Source organism: Phoenix dactylifera, chromosome 18 (assembly GCF_051530095.1).
Source record: "Phoenix dactylifera cultivar Ajwa chromosome 18, Ajwa_hap1_PhDact_Kaust_v1.1, whole genome shotgun sequence".
In the NCBI taxonomy this organism is placed as follows: Eukaryota; Viridiplantae; Streptophyta; class Magnoliopsida; order Arecales; family Arecaceae; genus Phoenix; species Phoenix dactylifera.
This window is the reverse complement of record NC_143207.1, coordinates 15,372,908-15,395,955: the sequence shown is the minus strand read 5'-3', so window position 1 is coordinate 15,395,955 and position 23,048 is coordinate 15,372,908. Positions and strand designations below refer to the sequence as shown.

Genomic DNA, 23,048 nt, shown 5'->3' with positions numbered 1-23,048 from the left:
TTAAATCCTTGCTTTATTCCTAAAAATGCCCTGCAAGAGCCATGACGCTCTAGCCTTATTTGCCTAAGGTCTCATATCCCCCTCCTAGCTCTCACAATCGTTTTATTCTCCAAAAGAACCATTGCCTCGAGGATGCTTGCCAAGCTCTCATATCCCTTTCTACTTCTCGCAATACCTCCATCCACTCCATGTGCTACCCGCACTAATTCATGCATTCTAGCCTTTTCCCTTCTCTTTTCACCTCCTTCCACCTCCTCTCCCTCTCCTCTAAGGCAGAATTTATGTGCCATCTACAATGTCAAGTGAATTGTTGATATAATCTTCCCGATCATCAAAGTTTTCCTTGCATGTATAGGATCCATTGGCTTCAGTATTTCTTTTCTACTTCTTTTCAAAAGCCTTAACAAAAATCATTCTCGAAGCGTAGGTTGTGATGTCCTTTTTGCAATTAAGATGTCAACAAAGAGGAGCCAAGCCTACAGATTTGCAGACTTGCTTTCCTTCAAGCAGCATAAAGACTTTGGGATCACCCGATGGATCTAGATAGGATCCCATGGCACCAATTTCAAATATTTCTTTAGGGAGACAATAAAAAGGTGGGATTTCATTGAATAACTAGAGCAAAATCCAAAGCATAGCAGAGATCCAGGGCCCAAATTCAACACTCTCTTAACACCTAAGTAGAGCCAAAAAGGTTGCTCCTTCACAACTCTACCGGCCTAAAAATCAAAGGACAATATGTTGCCCTAGGTGACAAGCCAAGAGGGTGGGGGGGTGAATTGGGTTTTCTAAATTTTTAATCCCTTAATCAAATTGATAGATGAATGGGTAGTTTAGCTAATGTTGATTAAGTACGTGTAGTGAAATTAGAAAGGCACACAATACAAACACACAAGAAATATAGTGGTTCGGTGCTCTCCTAAGCACCTACGTCTACTCCCCAAGCGTCCCCTTGGGAATTCACTATAATCCCGCGGATTACAGTTGGATTATTTTTCAGGCTCACAATCCAAAAACCTTTACAATTTGATTTTCCGGGATCACCAATAACCTACATTGGTTTTGCGGGCTCACCAACAACCTACAATGTTGGTTTTACGGGCTTACCAACTAACCTTACAACAAGATTGATAAGTAACAAAAGAAAGCTCCTAAGAGAGCAAATAAAGCAATTATAAACTACAAAGAAGAGTTTAGAGAATGTTTATCGCTTTGGAGGAGCTATTCTCTTCTTTGTCAAGCTTGCTTCACTTCACAAGGATTGGTGGAGCTATTGATGACTTTTTGAAACTGCTCAACAACTTTCTTTTGGCCCTTTTTGGTGAAGCAATTGAACAAGGCTTTCTTTTCTAGGGTTTGCTCTTGAATATGCTTCTTTAATATGAAAAGATTTCTTCCTCTGATGAATAGTGTCTCTTAAATACTTCCCCAACCTCTATTAGTCACTCCCCAGCTGTTTGAATTGAAAAACTAGCCGTTTCTAGCCGTTGGGAGCTCAAAAAGCACTTATGCAGAACTAGCCGTTGGGCTATCACCCGTGCTAGGGTCGATCCAAGCTTTTCTGGGGTTGGCTCAAGTTACTGTTCATCAGTCTTGGGGTCAACTCAAACTTCTCTGGGGTCGGCCCCTGCTACAGTGGGGTCGGCCTTCTCAGGAAACACAGAACCTTGTTTTTTGACTGTTTTCACTGGGATCGACTCATGCTTTCTTGAGGTCGACCCATGCTACAGTGGGGTCGACCCAGGCTCCAGTGGGGTCAGCCCTCTCAGAGATTCCAGAGACATGATTTTTGAACACTCATCCTGGGGTCGGCTCCACTGGGGTCGGCTCAAGTCTTCCTGTGGTCGGCTCCACCTGGGGTCGGCTCAAGGAAACTTGGGGTCGGCCCTCTCAGTAATTTCCAGAGAGTTGTTTTCTTTGAGTTCACAAGTTGGGGTCCGCTCAAGGATTCTTGGGGTCGGCCCCAGTTACTGTTCATCTGTGCCATTTTTGCAAGGATGTGCCAGATCGTCCCAAAACGTGCCAGGGTCGACTCCACCTCTTCTGGGGTCGACTCCTACTCTGTGCCAAGTGTGTCACTCCGTGCCAGTGCATGCCATATGTATCAGGGTCGACTCCAAACCTCTTTGGGATCGACTCAACTCACAACTTCCTACATCTTAAGGTTAGACTAGTTCATAGGATCAATAGAACATATTTCAAATAATTTTGAGTGTATGGCACGATAGAGCTTCATACCCTTAACAATGAAAATTACAGTTTTGCCCTTAAGAGTATACTTGACTTGAAACTTTGCCGAAATGGATTTAAAAGCTCTCTATCATTTTCTACTACATATTTTATCTCGTTGTTAATCATTGAGAGTCGTCTTGATCTCATTTTCTCAATGTATCGTGAATGTATCGAGGGTGTGGCATTCCTTAGTGATGTATCAAGTTAAACTGTATTGTTAATTTGATATTCCCTCAATTGTTGTGTTAATCATCGAAATAACATTATCATCCTCACAATAAGATTATAACAAACCCATAGAAAGAGGCAGTCCTAATGTCCATGCCCAAAACAAAACCACCTTTACCTACGACAGTTCATCAGGTCCCTAAGCTAGCACACTTCATTGGGACAACTCCACCTAGGACACTTCAATCCTTGATTGCATGTCCATGGTGTAAGAAGGATATGACATAACAATATTGCAAGGTTACTCAATTTTCCAATCTTTGTATGTCAAACTTGTGTAGCAGAATGCTAGTCAAAGCTACAAATGTATGTAGGAATAAATATTGTGCTATTATATGACACCCAGAAATTTGAAAGTACCTCATTTATCCTTGCATGGCACATCTTACCAACCTTTTACATGTAATGAACTTTGACAAATAATAGTTGGATCCTACTTTATAAGGCTCATATAGTCCATAAAATTGAAGGCATGTAGTTAATATACATGTATGACCTTTAAATGAGACCATCATCATTTATTTGTCCAATTCAATCATCAGTGACTTAGCTATGTTACAATTTGTAATTATCTCAAGTCATAAAATTTGATTTTAAATTTTTATAATCAAATGGTCAAGTAGAGATAAGAGGGAGAAGGATGAAGAGAAAAATCCAAAACTGGCCTCTGTTTGAGGCCCTGCAAACAGATATATATTCAAGATTCAAGTGGTTTAATGGTGCATAGACTTGCAATAATATTTGCACTAATATTTAAAAAATAAAAAAAAGACAAATCACAAATAAAAGAAATTCATACCTGAGGAAGTGGCAACACAATAAACACATCGAATATGAAGCAACCATGAAGATAATGAAGTGCAATTTTTTTTGGCTGATCAACTAAATCCCCAGCACCAACAACTCTGGATTCAGGTGCAACATATGCTAGTCTGAACTGTAGAAGATAAATTAAATGCATCAATACGGTAAACTACTGCACTTTAAGCATTTTATGTTTAAGATGACTAGTTTTAATTCAGATAATTGACCTAAACCGACATCTATAAGGATAAATAATAACTAGCAGTTTCTCTAATCATACCCTACGTCACACGGACTAAGAATGGGATTCTTTCAAATATCTAAGAATTTCAGTACTGCATCCAAGTAACATACTAATATCCATGTTCAAATATCTAAGAAAAGAACCATGCAAAGTCACTAGAGCTAGTTAAAAATACGGTCGGCGGAACCGTCCCGAATCGGACAGTTTGTGCCGTCCTGAGTCATTCCGGTGTCTCACCGGTACGGTTCCGAAATCCGTTGTCGGAGCCGAAGAAGAAAAAGAAAAGAGAGAGTTAGCGGGGGAGGGAGGGAGAGAGAGATGGCAAGACGCCGGCGGAGGCCGGTGGAGGCCGTTCGAAACAGGGTCGGTGGCCGCGGCCTTAAAAAAAAATTTGATTATTAAGTGAAGTCGGCAAATCAAGGCCGGCCTCCACCAGCGTCCACCATCCTCCTCCAGCCCTCCCTCCCCCGTTGGCTCGCTCTTTCTCTTTTCCTCTCTGTACGGTCCCTCTCTCAGTACAGGCCCGGCACGACCCATACCAAGTTGTCCCGCCAGAAAACCGGTACGGTGCCCGGTACCGGTTCCTCCCACCTTAGTTAAAAACCAGCCCAAGCACTATTTGAAGAATTGTAAATATCACGAATTGATGATAGAAGAATCTCCTTTAGAAGGACTTGCACCCAATTGTAAACTACTAGGAGTAGATGGAAACACAACTAGAGCTAGCAAAGTGAATGGTAACAAGAAGTTGGATGCCGTAGTTGCCATGATGATCAAAAATTCCTATAAATCTGAAAAATTGAGTAAACTTATCTAAAACTATAAGTCTATAACAATTAGTCAAAGAAATTAGATATGGTTTGGATCAAGATGAAGATTTAAGAAGAGCCAAAATTGTGTCAAAGCTCCCAATACAGGTATCTGATAACATTTTAAACCTGATAGAAAAGCTAGATCGGAAATGTATATTAAAGCACCATATTAAATATGTCAACTAGGAGAGTTTCAAACCAAATATACTATTTCAAGAAAATATGTTCAACATAACTGCTGTTTAATATGGTTTAGTCAGAAAATTCAATTTCGACCAATTAGACAGAAAATGTCTAGCAGAACACCTGGCCTTATTCTGACAATCCACCAAGCTATTTGAAAGAAGCAATATATAATTGTAAATAATTGAAATACATAATTTACTAGCAAAAGGGAATTAAATATTAAAATAGAAAGTAAATCTTAGAGACTTTTGTCTATATCCTCAAGAAAGCATCTTGAAATAACAATGAGTTGCCTAACCCATAAAAAGGCGTGATCAAGCTATGATCAAGGTCTATCGTACCGCCCCGTACCGCCAGGTATGGGGCATACCATATCGTACCCGAAAAAAAACGATACAAAACACATCTTCCAGTCAGTACAAGCCCCGTACTGAGGCATATCGCCCTGCAGCGAGGCATACAGACCCATACCGAGGTGCATACCAATCCGTACCAAGGCGTACCGATAGAAAAAACGAGAACATAGATAAGAGCTATTTCGACATAAAAGTATACCGTACTGAATCGATAAAATACCGAAACAGTATCCAGTACCGAGATTGTGGATCTTGACAATGATAAACATTAATATATATCTGGTAAAGTATGCAAAATGACATGCTTGTAAGTGTTCGAGGTTCAAAAGCTTCAGAGTCTATGAATTGCAAGAGAGACAACTATAAGGAGCACTGAATTTTGGAAAACCCCATTGCTTTTAGAGTCCTTATAATCATGGTTTGTTATGCCGGTATCGGATACTGGACCGGTTGCTCGGCAGCACGGATCGGTACGGGCCCACGTTGTGCCGTGTCGAGCTTGTACCGACACAGTAGAGGAGGCGGAGGAGAGGGCGAACAAGAGAAAAAAAGAGAGAAGGGGGAGAGATGGAGGGAGGCTTGCGGAGGACCGTTAGAGGCCGGCGCCCGGGCAGCAGGCGGAAGCTGCAGCCATTCTCCTGTTTCATTCAAAACAGAAGTCCGGCCGCTAAAAAAATTGAAAATTTGTAAGTGAAATCGGCAAGCCTCCGCCACCCTCCGCTAGCCTCCCTCCTCTCCCTCTCCCTCTCCCTCCCCCGCTCGCTCTCTCTTTTCCTCTCTTTCGTTCTCCTTCTCCCTCTCCAGCAACGGATTTTGTTTCCATTGCCGGAACCGTTTCGGTGTGCCGTCGGGACGGCTCGATACGACTGATATCGCCCGGTTTGGGACGGTTCTGCCGATCCTGCTTGTAATGCTTGTCAAAAAATCATATAATGATCATATATTTCCAATAGAATTTACTTTTCAAAGCTACATTGTTTACATTCAAATTCTTTAGTTTAAGGGCCATTGATGGGATCGATACCTCACCAAACATTTAATGTGATAGAGAAAGAAGGAGAATTCACCTTCTATCACTTAAAGGATTGCAAATTCTATGTAATTATTATGTATGAAGTTTTATTGGTCTGTACCATGTTAAAAAGCACAAGTTAGAGCCTTTGTTTCTATCATTTCTGCCCTCGGTGGAATATGAAATATTTCTATATTAAAGCTTTACTATTTTCTTGTTAAGAACATGGGTGAATTGGCAAAACACCTAGCCGCAAGATTATGCATGGTCTAGTTCACCCCATCAAGACTCCTCTGCCATTCAGCCCATGACTCCTCGGCCATGCATGGCGAAAACAGATTCGACTAGATCCCACGTGATCCCCCTGCACCACTCTTTTCTTTCTCACTCTCCATGCACACCCCGATCCTGCCTAGTACAAATACACACACTCTCTCTCACGCACACGCATATATGCACACACAGACTCCCACTCCCCTATGTAATTGTTCAGTCAGATTGTTCAATCACAAAATGGTAGGTCTTTTTATTTGCCAACTAAACAAGCACTAAACATGCAGGATCATATAAGTGCACGCCTATACGTTCATGGAGGGATACAGACAGAATGAAGGCTATTACATATGCATAAAGATAAATATATCCACATAAAGATTGCACGCATTGAAATTATGAAAACCAACTAAATGTAGCATCTATGCATTTGCAGAGTTACCATCATGTAATTTCATGGTTTTTAATTCAGTAATTCTCAATTTGCTTATTTGCAAAAAACCTTTCTCATTGAGCAAATCAGATTTGAGCTGCTAGTGGGTTGACTGGGTGGCGCACGGATTTGGAGAGGCCAACTCAAATTAATTCGAATCTCGACACATGATCACCTCTACCATTGCATTTACATTTCATATCTACACCCCAAGCCCAGTGAATACATGATAAAACATTTAGGTAAATTAGTTTGTGATAAGACAGGAAAAAGGACTTATATCAAATACATGAAAGGTTTTGCAATAAAAGATCCATATAAATAAACAGATACATAATAATGGAAGTAAAGAATGAAAAGAAAATGATTTGATGAATCAGGTGAGTTGGACTAGGGTATGATCTATAAGAAATTGTTTCAGAAAGCATTTTTGAAAATTTAAGTAATAGGACTATCTCAATATTACGAGGCTATTGCTTGTCAAATACCAATAATATTTCTTAATGATCAAAAGAACATTCAACAGAGAAAGGGTGCCACGAAACGAAACTACTCTTACACTGTTGCCTATGCCTGAATCTTAAAATTTTATCAGTAGAAAGCTAATTATGATACAGCAAAACTGAAGTCATAGTTTATAGTATGACTGTGGTGATGTCAAAATTTCAATATAGATATTTTCAAAATATCTATATTGACCAATTTAAAATCCAAAAGAACAATATAGCAAAACTTGAACAAGAATCTAAACAGTAAATGTTGTTCAAGTGATGCATTATTTCTAATAACATCATCATTGCAACAAGTACTGAAAATATAAGTATACCTCCTGATGTTCACAAAATGAATCTCATATGAGTCTTGATTAAAGAACAAGCTAGCTGTTTAACTCTAAAAATAGATTTCAAGGATAATGAAACAATCAGGGTTTTCAATAATATGTGCTTCAGTGTGTCAAATGTTAAAAGTTAAAACCGTTATGCGGACAATTTTGTCCAGTCAAACAAGGCCATGACAGTTTTTAATCGGAATGGATAAACATGCCTCTTGGTCAACCAAATCGTACTAAAACATATTGATGCTTTAATATTGAAAAGTAGAAGTTTTTGGCACTTCATCCCAATTTGAAGCATTGCTTCCTAGGCATGAGTTTCCAAAAGTAACTCAGTTTTAATAGGTGGATGAACAAACATGTTACAAAACAATAAAGAAACCCTCCCTTAAAAATTAAAATCATAGATGTGGTACATCAATGTGCATGCAGCTTACCTGAAGAAGCATGTGTAACAGGTAAATGAAATCAGTCACACTTCTTACAACTGCCAATGCAGTTGCAAAGGACCAGTTCAGGACCATACACTTCTGCTCCTGCATTTCAAGAGAAAATAACTGAAGATGAATATAAATATAAATTTGGAAAACAAATAAGGCAGAAAGATGATATTCATGTAGAGATCGTAAGAGGTGGAGAACTAAACTACATCATAGAAGTCATGCCAAATATAACTCCCAGAATTAATTCAACAGAGTTATACAGAAAGGATCAGGGTTCACAGACTGTCATGATAATCACATTTACAATGTGAAACAAAGAATCTTAGATTAAAATAACTAAGAAAAACATACTTCAAATTTTTGTACAGATATGACTCTCATTAGCATTTTCTACAAGAAAGTACACTGACAGAATGACAGATCGGAGCATCCTACAAAGGTAAGTATCACTCTATAATGTCTTCTTAGTGAATTCATAGATAACCAAGAAAAAAATCTACAATGTATATAATGTTATCTCAAGAGGTGGATATGACATCAAGGAGATAACACAACATATAATACATAAGCCAACATCAAGTCCTCCATAATTTTCCGCATTAATTTTCTACAATATATCATCAATCCTAGAATATCTCATTACATGTCATACTCAATCAAATGCATTGGCACAACATATAATACATAATTTTCATTTGCCCTGGCCAATCAAATGTTTTCCTTAATACAGTTATTATCAAGTAAATGAAAAATTCATCGGTAGAAAAAGGTAAGTAAGAGCACATCAAGAAAAAGAAACATTTTGCCAAAAATATGAAGGAAAACTACACTTCTCAAGAAAAAAAAGGACATGCTTAAGGAAGCATGATGAGTGACATTAAGACAGCCAACTACTATTATAACAATAAAAGCTTTAATCTAGAAAATGGTGAAGAAACAAATCATTGAGAAAGAACACTATTGCCTAGTGGACCAGTCAGCCACAAAATCCTGTACAATGTGGGCTTCAAAACGAGCTCAAATAAGCTTAGGACTAATCAACAATGATTAGGAGTTCTTGAAGCTTGCAGAACTCAGAAGTATAGCTTGACCATTTTACAAACGGTAAAGGTGTTAGACACTTTCAGCAACTCCTGAACAAGCGAGTGTAAGAATTCTAAGTTCACAACTATCCAAATTGCCCTTACAATGTTGCAAGGGCAAAATGACCAAATACTCCATAAGCTATTTGAAATACCAAAAGGCTATCGTAAATAAAATTGCCCTTACAATGTTGCAAGGGCAAAATGACCAAATACTCCCTAAGCTATTTGAAATATCAAAAGGCTATCAGCATCATACATGTTTCATCAAGACTCATTCAAAAGATTACAACAATTAGGCAAAATAGAAGCCTGGAAATGAAAGCCGAAAAATTGATAACTTTTATACTGCATGCAAACTAAGGATACAATAATGTACAAAGTGCCAAATGGACCAACCTTCTTCCTCTCATTATGAACTTTTGTCCAATTTCAAAATCACTTCAGTATTGAGGTTCCGTATAACCAGTTTACCAAACTTGATAAGGGAAAAATTGTCTAGTCACACTTGCAGGCATAACCTGACGCAATTGAAGGAGCTAAGACCGCTCCAAAATAAGGTAAACATAAATAACTAGCCTTCCCTAAGAGTTTCACATCAGTTCGAGCCTTTCAGAGGACTCAAAGACTTCAAACCTGCTAGACACATCTTAGCACCAAATTGACATATACCAAAATGAAGGTCATAACACCAATTTATTCCACATGTCCAAAATTCCTCCCCTCACATGCTATATGGAAGGACAATGGCTCGCATTGGAACATTTGGATATAAGTCCTAGTCTTACTCATACATGGGCCACGAAAAGAGAGGAGAGGCGCGGTGAAAACCTTCACTACTACGATATGAAAGGAGGATAACTTTACCTTTGCTTGATATTCAAATGGCAAACATGCTTGACCACCCTAGGCCTAGGTTATAATAGAATTTAGTGGTAACCAAGGAATGTTGAACCAGCCCGTACCGGCCGGTTCAGCCCGCACCGAACCGGTCCGGTCGTTGACCGGTCCGGCTCGGCATTAAAAAACAGTACCGGCCCGTACCGGCTAGGCCAAATTTTTTTGGACTTTTGGATGCGTGAACCAGGCCGAACCAGTGGTACCAGTTCGGTACCGGTTCGAGCCAGTCCGATGGCTGGCCGGTACGCCTACCGGTACCGGTTCAGCGATTCTTGGTGGTAACAAGTTCAATGTGACTCAAAAAACCATATATAACAAAACTAGACGGCAATAATAAGTTAATAACTATTAATAAGATGCTGAAATTATGAAACATGAAAACTTGAGAAGCAAGTATTGGTGTATCTGTCAATCCACTGGTGGCAAGAAGAGTCCAATAATCATGAATTAGGCTCTACCCATCATTTTCTCTCACATCCATGAGAGTCAGCATGTCATCTGCCACATATATTTTGAAAATTACACAACTAATTTCTATAACATTACTAACATGTAAGTTTGTCAAATGATTAAAAGTTTCTCAAGATAATTGAAGTCTAAAATCTCAGCTGGCATGGATGATCTGAAACGACATGAATGTTGATACTCTCAATTAAATCTGATAGATTGGAGTCCAATTTGGCCAGTTCAGACTGTTCTTCCAACCTAAGCTAACACATAAGGTTAAAAACCTCATTTTAAGGTTTCATCCTGATTTCATTTAGTCGATCGCACTCTAAGTATTAATTCAAGCCTTAAGGAAGCTTTTTTATATGATTAAATTCGAACTTTTGATTTTTGAGTGGATAAAAAGCACATAAGCATTATGTTATGAAAATTTAAGAGAAATTTTAATTTCTTAAAAAATGTAAATTATATACATGTTTTAATTTTATATCAACTAACCAAGACAGTTGGAAGGGTTTTAGGTGACAATTCATTGTGCCAACATGGACCAACATACACCATGCCAGGCTAGTGTTAACACTAGGCACAGGGTGCGAAATTGTGAATGCTTTTACAGTTCATACCAAGCAAAGTTGATGGAACTTTAACTGTACTATACAAGTGTCAAGCAAAAGCACAAGTTGTAAAAGTTTATTATAGTGAAGGACAATAAAATCATGAGAGCAGAAATACCACTAGTCACAAGAACATAACAATTGCCAGTATAGTTAATATATTGGAAAGTATTTAGTAGGAAATAGCTGCTTTCTTTTTAGGTGGTATAAAGGACAAACATACCTTCCATACAGAGAGAACAAAGAAAAACAATGGATCAACAAATATTGCGATCAAGCAGGAGATAACAAAGAACTTGTTCCACTGCTGAACAACCTTCGTATGCGGATTCATGATTGGAAGATATGAACTTAGACATGAAATTGATTTCTTTGCCCATCCATCAGCTTCCCCATAAAGAATGTTACGGAGCTGCATACATTGACAAAAAAAACAAAAATGTACTTCAAAGAAAGTATATGACAAATGCATACAACACTTTGTTAATGTGATTATATAAAGCCTATAGACAGCATGACTAGGAATTTATTGAATAATTGAATTTAAAACAATTATATGATTTCCCAAGGTGCAAGCATATCTACAAAATAATAATATATATATATTAAATATATATATATATATAAGTATATGTTTAACATTCAATGTAAAATTATCTATTGAAAGCCAATGGTTCCACAAAATAATGATTACAATAGTAAATCTGCATTAAGCTACAACATTTGAAAATTAACCCGACAAATGACAAATATGCCACAAGCATAGTTAGCAGAACTGAACTAAACATTGATCCTACCAAGGAGTTGAGTCATTTGGTCACTGGTCACATAGTGGATCAACCTCAGCTCGCAGACATTAAAAAATTTGAATAATTAAAATTAGTTACAATACTTAGATATAATATGAGAGCAGGCCTTGGAGCAATGGTAAGAGTTCTATACTATGACTTCGGTGTCACTAGTTTGAAACATAGAAATAGCCTCTCCACACGCAAGGGTAAGGCTATGTACATCTGACCCTCCCCAAACTCCATAGTGGTAGGAGGCTAGGAGCCTTGTGCACTAGGAAACCTTTTTTCTTAGATATTATGTGAGATATATACATAAAAAGTATTTGATATTTTTTTATTTTAAATACTAAAAATTTGAAACCATCAAAAAGATTGGAATGATTACATTTAATTCTTTTTTGATCAAAAGATAAAAAAAAATTGATAATTGACCAAAGGAACACAATGTACCGACACATTCTATAGTTCACAAGGTCCAGCATGTTATTTAGCTTGTATTGACAGATACATAAGTTTATTATAAGTTATATCATGATATAAAACAAACTCATTCTGTGTCTCGTTGGTTATGAGAGTAGTTACATTAATAAGTAATCAAGGCTTCAAACCTCATGCCGAAAAAGGGTTCAAACGTCCCCTCCCAACATATACTGTGAGATTTTCTGTGGAAAAAAATGGAGTACCCTGGTTACTTGAATCCAATAGATCAAGCCAGTTGAGCAAAACCTGAGCAGATCTAGCAGGTTTCAGTGGTTCAAACGCAGGTCAGTTACAGAACCGAACTGGACCCTAGGCCCGGATCGCTGGATTTCTGGCCCAACTACTAGATCTAGTCTATTTATGATAATTATGGCCTTAAGTCCTACAAATTGCATCACTGTCTAGTGTCTATCATAATAACATGTACTTGTATCATTCTCACATTTCCTTAAAATGCAACATTGTTGTGTTATCTCAGTTCCACAAATCACTTCCTCCCACAGGCAGTTTGAGTAGTAATTTTCACACTCTCAATTTTTGAAAATTGAAACATTGATTTGCTGCCAACAGAAATGTTGTTGCATACAACCAACAGTCTTCAAAAAGTCACCAATGTTGCTAGTCATAACAGTTGATGAAGACAATTGGATGCTATAAACAAAAGAACAAGATTAGCCTTGATTTCTCCATTGCCAAACAGTCCACAGCTTTCACTAGATTGGTTCCTTGGTTTGTTTTATTCTTCCTTTCCTATTTTTGGCTTTTAGACAATGTCAGTTATGGTGCTTACTTCAGGAGCAACCATAATGTCCCATATTTATTGAATTGCTTAAAACAATTTCCGCTCTACTGAAACTAAATGACTTGATATGGCATGTTTCCTTTATTCAAAAGAAACCAAAAGAAAAACTAAGTTTGAGCTATTATGCTTGATATACATAGTTGTCCTATTCCTTGCGAGCTTAAGGCAGTCAAATGGTTAGCTAAGAGCCTAAGACGGTATCAAAGCCGTGGTCATGGATTAAAATCCCGTCCATGAGGATTGTTCATTCAATCTAGCTGCCATCTCTACTTGTCTCATGTCTCGATTCATTTACATCTCCATGTGCATAATCTCGACTCCACTTGAATGGGGACTTTGGCCTGATATAAATTGTTGTCCCATTCCCTAACATGGTTTTAACTCTTGTATCGTGTCATATACCATACCTTACCAGTATGGTACGGGTCAGTATAGTATGGCCCCATACCAAAACATGGTAAAGTGCTGGAGTTGCTACAATACCAATACCATGTCAATGTAGATGTATGCCAAGCCCTAATACCATACCAATATGATACCAAGTCAATACAATATGCCCCATACCGGCCTGTATGGGTCATTACTTAAAACCTTGCTTAACAGCTTAAGCTTTTAGAGTCAAGTGCTTAGTTAATGAGCTTCAACTACATTGTACTAGGATGCAGTAAATAAAGCATCCTCATGTAATCCTCGAACCAATATCATCTGACTTCAAGTTGATGTAGTATTTGTAGTGGACATTGTTGAAGTAAGAGGTATGGAATTTTGCTTTAAGGAGCTTCAAAATCTTTAACCACAAAGGCATCATTACTTAGACTTTGTGAAGCCTCTACATATGGATATGTTCCCACCACGGTAAGGTTCGCCGTACCAATATCGGATCCCGTATCGGTGCCACACTGGTATAGTGTCAGTACGGTACGGAATTTTTTTGGCATACCGAGAGTCGGTACGCCACCCGTACCGGTATGGATACCGAACCGGTACAGTACGGTACACCCGGTACCGTCAGGTATGGTACGGCATACCATGCACCACACCAATATGCCTAAAATTTTATCATAATCAACATAACTTTCTAGTATTTTAAAACCAACATGCATATTAAGGAAACTCTCTACGTAAGCAACCGAATCATAAATTTCATGGAGCTAGAGCTACCTGTTGAATTTTGAATTATTTTAATGCATATTAAAAATTTTGTCTCTCTGTGAAGATGATCTCTCAGGTTCCTTGCAAACAAAACTCATCTTAGGGACAAGGCAAATATTAATTCCAAAGATGAAAGGCTGTGTGATAACCACTAATGGACTTTATTGATTATTTTGCCATCTTTCAATAACATTGTGAAGGTAATTGAACTCGTCTTTTGTAAGCAAGTTGTCTCCTTGCATCTACAATTGATGGGATCAGTGGCTATCGATATATGTGCCCTATGTAATGGCCCCTGAGGTCCAAATCAATTTGTGCAATAGTAGGTTTCTAGAATATTGCCTTTAAAACCCCACAAAGCAAGCACAAAAATTGCCCCCTCAATTATTTTTTGTTTTAGTCCAACTAGAGATCTGCTTCGAGTCCTAAAAGCTGGTTGTCATAAACTAACCAGAATACCATGACCAGGCTGCCAAATATCTAAGTACATGGTGTGTGTGTGTGTGTACACTCATATATATGAATATATACATACATATATATATACACACACATAATATATATATATATATATATATGTATATATGAATATATGAATATATATGTATGTATATGTACATATGAATATATATGTATGTATACATATATGTATACATATATGTATGTATACATATATGTATACATATATGTATACATATATGTATATATATGTATATATGTGTTTGTGTGTGAGAGTATGTGCATTTATATATGCACATATACGTGTGTGTGTGTATAATGTATGTACATATATACACACACATTTATATATATATATATGTACAATTATATATATATATATATATACAATTATATATATATATATATATATATACATATGTCTGTATGTGTGGTGCGGACAACTATTACATAACATACATATATATCTGTGTGTATACGTATAGACACGTGTTTGCATGCTTATTCAAAAAAGAGAGAGAGAGAGAGAAGATAGAGAGAGAAGCTTGACATGATAGATAGATACATTTAAATTTGAAACATAACGACAGTTAGCTTAAAATGTTCATATAACTGCAATAACTTTATATTAAAAATATAATTACACTTTGCTTTAAATGTGCATGTAATAATTATAGTTTTATATAAAAATATAAGGGAACTTCGCATCAAGTGTCCAAAAAAAAACTATTACATTGCATACATATATGTGTGTGTGCATACTTATAGACACGTGTTTGCATGTTTTGATGCTTATTCGAAAAAGAGAGAGAGAGAGAGAGAGAGAGAAGCTTGACATGATAGATAGATACATTTAAATTTGTTCATACAACTGTAATAACTTTATATTAAAAATATAATTACACTTTGCTTTAAATGTGCAAATAATATTTATAGTTTTATATAAGAATATAAGGGCACTTCGCTTCAAATGTCCAAAAAACACTTAAGTATACTTCATTTAAAGTGTCCAGCACTTAAACTAAGTCACCTACATGATACTCTTAAAAAATGCAAATCATTCGATACTTTTTGCTGACATTAGCAGAACACTTCAAACTGGAGTGTCCGACCATGTTGTGTTGGGTCATGCCATGTCTGTGTCTAGAAGCGTCGATACTCCCATACATCTTAGGAATGGAGTGTCCAGATAATATAGATTACAACACTCTTCGTACATGGGTGCAGGCAAAAACCTAAAACTCGTGTTGACTCGAAACCCTACTCTAGTTCTTTGGAGATATGATTTTAGAAGGTTAACCAGTTAGACCCTTACTAACATTTACTGATAACATCATTTCCATACGTATGCCACGCTTGTGGTAAAACCAAACTGTCAGCCTACTGCGATGAACTTGTCGTGGCAAACGTTAGTCTCCAACACAATTTTTCTTTAAATTTGCCAATCCATCAACCATCTTATAAAAAAAGAGTAAAAAAGGTTGGTCTTGTAGAGGCTTAATTCGATGGATCAAATTAACATAAAAGAAAATAATCGTTTGAAGATTTGAAACCTTAAACATCAAAGTTGATAGACCAGGAAGCATTATCCACCAACCAATAGTCACATACAATTTTGTAGAATTTGTGGGAGCACTGGGAGGGCTTACATCAGGTTAATTACCATCATATTAATGGTGTCAAATAGTTTCTTGAAACATCCTTAATTTTTGAAGTGTGCTCAATAACCTATCCTATCTTGCTGGGAAGGCCCTGATGGTTTTAGTTGCTGTTCTTGAAAAGTTTTATGAAAGTTGCATTTATTTAAATGAAACCATATTTCCACACAAATTCCAACTCAAACCATTGTGCATGTTTTTTATTTGTTGAATTAAGTTATTGATACTTATTTTATAAAATTCTTTATTGATTCTAAAATAGCACTTGATGTGATTCACACTTGTTGTTAGCAATAATCCTTCACAGATAGTTCTTATAATGGGAGCTTAACTTGAATATTAGTTATCATTCCATTTATAACAGATATAAAAATTACAGCTTATCACAACTCCTGCATTTAGGCCATGGTAATGGAAAACCTACATGCTAACAAAAGAAAAACTAATTTATGTTGCTGGTAGTTATGTTCTTCAAAAACTCATCAATGTTCTGTCTAAAATAGCTACCATTCTTCCATAGCATGTAAAAGATACCTTTTAATCTCTATAACATACTCCATTCAAGTGCATATATATACAACTTCCTATTTTCTGTGAGCATTCTCTTTCATATTTCAGATAAGAAGGCAACATCCATCAGCAAGCTTCATCATGCAAAAAAGTTAATATGAGGTAGTTCTTGTCATCTTCATTTAAAACTTACTGCCAATTACGATTTATATTGTTTTCTTAGAAAGTTGGCATTTGAAATAAATGTTTAACAAGTAGTTACATGGAGCCAAGTTATTGTAGGTTTTTGTCGCTTATATTTGTCTCTTTTTTGGGCACAGGTACATATAAAAACTCAAGTTGGCAGTATAGACATGCCCTGACTCTTGAGGCATTATTATAATACAGAAACGGCATATGTGTGTGTATATATATGTATGTGTGTACATGTACATATAAATGCATATATCTATATCTGTATGTATGTACATCTACATGCATATATCTTAGTAATACATACTAGCAATGTAAATGTTGAGTATTATTCAAGTACCATAATGACTTCACGAGATCAGTGAAACAAAAAACAACTAAAAAGAAACTAAAACAAATGTTGATAAAGGGGAAAAACCACCTTACTATCAAGAGAAACCGAGTTTTTATAATAACTCCTTTTGGTTTTATAAGCTGCAGGACAATCAGTGCAGTCAGGGTCATTGCATAACCCAAGAGGCCCCGACTTCAACAAGTGCTCATTTTTTGTATGATGGTTATTGTCTGACCAGCCATTTTGACCCATTACTGCTGGCATGACTGCATGTATTTTAGCGTGTTGCTTGCCATGTTTAAGCCAAGGAACCTCATCTACCTTCTGCTTGCCACATAAAGGACCACTTGTAGGTGCAAATTGTGTCGTCCTTTGGATGCGCAAAGGACCAGTATGAGATATAAAAGTATCTTCACTTTCATAGGACACATTTGGGGGCATGGACATTGATGCACTCCTGGCAGTGATTTTCTGTAGCTCGATATCTTTTGATAGCATGGGGATATGATCTTTGTCTTGGTCAGCCATTTATACAAGATGTAGACCTGCAACAGAGAGCATATAAATAATGCATCCAATAAACAAGAGTAGGTTAAAATCTTATATGTAAAATTGTTATATCTCACGTTGAAGCTTTAAGAGCATGTCATTCCTTTATTGCAACTTAGTTTATGAGCTTTGGCCTTGTTTACTGAGCCTTATTTGTAAGAGGTGCCTAGATGATCAACCCCACTTAGAGGTACTTTCATCTTTGATTCAGTTTATGGCGTATAATCTAAATATTGTAATTGAAAAGGGATTAGGACCTGGATTACAGCCTTAGACCTCTTTCCTGTTCTCAATTTATTTCCATTTGCTTTTTCTCACTTCCTCTCTCTGTTCTTTGTTCTCTCCTTTCTCCTCTTCTTTTTCTACTCATCCTACTGTCTTGACCTGAGGCAGCATGGAGTAAATACCATTGCTTATCAAGGTTCTTATTATTATTATATATTGTCAGAAAACCATTGATAAGACATATACAGCCCAAGGGTCATTGCCCTATCTAAATATCGCAAACAACATATTACAGGGCTCAAAAGCAATATGAATGTCTCACTATTTTGAGGAAGTTTGGTATCATAGTATTCTTAGGTGTTAAGGAATTATGATTTCTTCATCAGTTTTTTGGTAAATCAACATATTTATTATTCAATAAGGCTTTGAAATGTGAATCATCTTTAAGGATGTTAGATTCTACATAAGCAATGTTAAGGATAATAACAGAGACTTATTTTCCAATCAGCAGTAATACTATGAATGTTTCCAATCATCAAGGTCGCTATAGTTAATTCAAAAGTTTTACCCAAGGCAAAGAGGATTATTTCATAGAATTATCCTTCCGTACTAAGTAATTTCAAGAAGACACGTATCTTAGATTCGATGGCTGATGACTTCTAATAATGAAAAATATGGCAGCAAGCAATGACCAGGACTCTACTAAATTAAGACAAGGGACATATCCAATGTGTTTAAACACCAATTGATCACAATAGTAGAAAAACTCAGAACGAGTTGATGGTAGCAAACACACAGAATAATTATAGTCACAAGTGGTGGCTAGTGAACCAATATGCAAGTCAATCCATTTGCACCAATACCCTTCGCATATGATATTTAAAGGCAGAAAGGGAGATTTTGATTTAAGTTCCTTATTTAATTGCTAGTGATGAGTTCTAACATGGAAAGGAGTAGGGAAACTATCATGAGATTCCTGATTTGACCGGTTAGAACCATAATCCATGGTTGATGGAGAGGGGTTTTTAAAAAACATTCAAACTAAATCAACCCCAAAGAAATCACATGATCATGACTAAAGTTTATCATAAATAATAAACTTCGACTAAAATCCAGTTAAAAAATCAGACATATTCTATTACACAGAACTCTATACCTTCAATGATGTTAATGCAACACCAAAACTATGTTCCTAGTGTCGCCTTGAAAATTAGTAGATCGGAATATCAACTTGTAAATATTGACTCCACCTCCCTAAATAGGTCCATCAAGGCTCTCACAAATCACTTAGAAAAAATATATGTATGAAAGACAAGGTGAGCTATAACAATGTTTTTTAAACCAGACCAGGCTGGCCGGTTCAACCGGTTGAATCTAAAACTAGTCACCTGTCCAGTCAGGTGCAAAGGATATTTAAAAGTAGTCAAAACTTGGTTGAACCCAAGAGAACAGGACGGACTGTCAGACCGGCCGGTCCGATATGTTTCTCACATGTTTGAATTTTTTTTGGGGGTTTGCTGCTCCAGTCTTTTCCTCGACCACGATACCCCCTAAACCCCCATAGTCGATCTCCAATAGCTAGTGCTACAGCCATGGAGGCAACTGAGGGTGGCGGGGAGAAAATGGGTGTGGCGCTAGCAACAGAAGAAGCTGCAGTGGCGGCAAAGCAAGTGGTGATCACAGTGGACAAGGGGAGTGGCGGAGAAGGAGAGGAGGGAGGAGGCAGTGGAGCTGGAGAGGATAGGAAGTCAGAAGCGAGCGATGTAGCTGAGGTGGGGAGGGAGGGCGGCGACCGGCGAGGTTCCCCCGATAAAAATCTCTCACTCTAGGCGTGGCTACATCACGACCTCCCTCGCTTTTTCTTAAATTTTCTTTATCAAATGTTGCCATCTCTGCCCCCTCTCTTATCTCTTATTAAATCCAAGAATAGGTGAGACAGACAGCTTAGAGACGATGTAGCAGGAGACAAAGAGATCTGCCAAATGATCATTGAAGATTTCAGAGGTTTCGAGCTAATCTCTCCCCTTTTGTTCATGAGGTGACCATCCATCTCCTCTTGCTCTTGGTTTAAAGGAATCATATGCACCCCTGACTTTTAGAAGGGAATAGGTGGAATTTTTTCTATATAAATTGTAGAAAACGCATCCACTTTAAAAGAACCACAGAGAGTACTTCTCATCGCCTGGCTAACTACCTTTTGGGAGAGTTCATCTTAGAAAAAGAGAGAAAAGTAAGATGACAGAGACAATGCCAAACCACATGCAGATGGTGGAAGGATGGGCGAAAGAGGTTTTTGATCAGTATTGTTTCCTCTCACTCTCCATTTTAGAAAGAACAGATTTACAAAGAGAGAGAGGAGGGGGGAGAAATGAATAGCTTGAACTGGGAATTGGGAATTCATTGAGACCCTCCTACTCTCCCCTCCTATGTTTCCTATTTTTTAGAATTTTTTGAAAAATAAAATATAATTATGGCGTCATAATGACGTCTGCTGATGTCACCGATTGGACTGGTCTGATCGATAAACTTGGGAACCAAATAACTTGCCAGTTCGCTGTCCGGTCCAATTTTAAAACATTGAGCTATAAAGCTCGACAAGTAAACTTCTATAATGATCAAGAATTTAAGTAAAAAACACATACTCTTAAATCATAATACAAATCAAATAATAACTGAATATCCAAGTGTCGATTCATTGAACTAATATGAAATCAAAAGTTTCAATAAGAAAACACAATTGTAGTGGACAAGTCAAAGCACACGATTGCTGAGAAGAGTTCAAAAAACCAATGTCAGATCACAAGTCATATATTTTTCGAAAGTTCATATGAAGGTTTATTGAATCACTTTGATAATGAAAATGCCAGAAATTGAAGTCCTTCCGTAAAGAAGAAAGCGGTCAAACACATTATATATCAAATTCTGATATTTCATATCGTTTCATATTATCTTATAAAGTTTCACACATACCCTCGAGGCCACTCATATATTCTCATTGCAAATGCAAGTGAGGCCACTTATATCCTCATTGATAATTCTAATGGTGCACTAATTATCCTGGTTGCTGGTGCAAGTTAGGCTGCTCATATCTCAGAATCCTCTCATACCACTTGGCCATTGGCCCACATATACCACCTAGCCAAATGTCTCCTTATCAAAATTCGCACGAGACCACTCGTACCACCTGGCTGGTGGGTTCGCTTATATACTTACTAGTAATCCAGATAAGGTCAAAAGTACCACTTACAGATTACATCTATAACATGATCGACTAAGAGAATATATAAGAAGACATAAACAGATAATCCACAGCATCCAATTGCACCCAACCTGCATTATTGCATGAATGTGCCGTTTTAAACAACATGAAGAAATTATACAGCACCGAGGATAAAATTCAGTACAGGAGTGCTCATGCACGGAACAGATATGTTGAACCAAAGACCAACATTTTTTTCATTAAAAAAAAGGTGTTCTCTTTGGCAAGAGAAAGATATAAAGAATCGAGATAAAATGGTTAAAAAAAGTTTTAGAGAAATGAATTTTTTGATCGTATTTTCTGTCAAGAAAGCATCATTCTGGGGATCTTTATTGTTTTTTGGTGTTGTGCATCTGTTCTGGGCCTGAATTAGACGATAAATCTTGTTTGGGTTTTTCTTTTCTTTGGCAAGAGAAAGATATAAAGAATCGAGATAAAATGGTTAAAAATGTTCATCCCACAGCAGAAATGTTGCATCAGAAATCCATAAGATCCTCTGAAAAAACACTTTAATGCCAATAAATTATCCAAATAACATGCCTAAATCAAAGAAAAGAAAAACCCAAACAAGATTTATCGTCTAATTCAGGCCCAGAACAGATGCACTCCACCAAAAAACAATAAAAATCCCCAGAATGATGCTTTCTTGACAGAAAATACGATCACAAAATTCATTTCTCTAACCACAAGATTCGTGGCCACAAACAGTCGATACTCGGTACTAAGACCACCAACCTGCTAACAATCTAAAACAAGGATATGTGATGCGGGACTCTCTATCAACTCCTTCAATTCCCCATCAATCCAGAGAACACAAGAAGTAGTAGTTAGTTTTAAAGATAAAGAAAAACCCAAGGGGGCGTTACGGTTCTCCACTAGATGGCAACCTCACCTTTGAGTTCTTGGCGAAGCGCAGCAACTTCGCCTCCCCAAAAAGACCGGCAGGGGGGAGGAGAAGGCGTCCGGGGGAAGCTTCGTCTGGGGGTTATTGAATATTTGGAGGATGGAATCTGACTCCTCGCGGAGATTCTTATTTATGGCGGAATGCGTTCACACTCCGGCAGGAGACTTCCAGGTCGTCGCTGGAAGACTAGTTCAAACCATTGAAAGAATTGCTCTACCGCGTAGAATAGGCGAGGCTAGTTATCAACCTGTGTCTGGGACCACCGAGGTTAGCGGACGGACGAAGGTCTGGAAAAAATAAGTGATAAGTAAAAAATAAGTTTTAGGAAAAATATAAGTGTTGTATAAAAATGACTTAGTTGATAGTTTATTAATACATGATTAAATTAATTATTTTATAAAATGACATGCATGGTTCCTAGAAATATGTATTGCTTTCAAAAGCATCTGATTTTTTTTATAAAATAAATGATTAAATAATTTTTAAATAAAAATTACAAAAAAGGCAGGCAAGTCCGAGGAGATGGAGACTTGAGCTCGAGAGGGTATAATTAAAGGATGGGCGACTACGGAAGTTGTCTAAAACGGTGTAACGAGGAAAAAAATAATTATATTTTCAAATCTATCTACGAGAGTTGACTAACAAAGCTGGCAGTTTGATTGTAGAAATTTTTTTCATAAAATATAAGAAAAGAGATACTTTCATTACTTCCCTAAAATATGTTTGTCAACTCCTTTTCAAGGTTCTTTTGGTTTGTAATCCAATGATTTTTGTTGGGGGCGGATGGGGGACCTGGAACTTTAGTCCCACATTGGAAGAATAGCGGAAAGAATTG

The 23,048-nt window shown here is 37.2% G+C and overlaps 1 protein-coding gene across 4 annotated transcripts in view; it reads right to left on the bottom strand.

Moving 5' to 3' along the window:
* LOC103706769 (putative cyclic nucleotide-gated ion channel 20, chloroplastic) overlaps positions 1 to 22,428 on the bottom strand; it is a 47,012-nt gene extending 24,584 nt beyond the window's left edge. For 2 of the 4 annotated variants that reach the window (XM_088714428.2, XM_088714431.2), the window contains exons 1-5: positions 22,202 to 22,428; positions 17,364 to 17,821; positions 11,122 to 11,310; positions 7,850 to 7,948; positions 3,260 to 3,397 (exon numbers count right to left, since the gene is read on the bottom strand). In XM_088714428.2, coding sequence (XP_088570554.2) covers positions 3,260 to 3,397; positions 7,850 to 7,948; positions 11,122 to 11,310; positions 17,364 to 17,804 — 867 coding nt within the window. In that variant the 5' untranslated portion in view covers positions 17,805 to 17,821; positions 22,202 to 22,428. Of the gene's footprint in view, positions 1 to 3,259; positions 3,398 to 7,849; positions 7,949 to 11,121; positions 11,311 to 17,363; positions 17,822 to 22,044 lie in introns of all 4 variants that reach the window. The other 2 variants (XM_088714429.2, XM_088714430.2) reach the window with 2 other exon arrangements.
* Between the last annotated feature and the right edge of the window lie 620 nt (positions 22,429 to 23,048).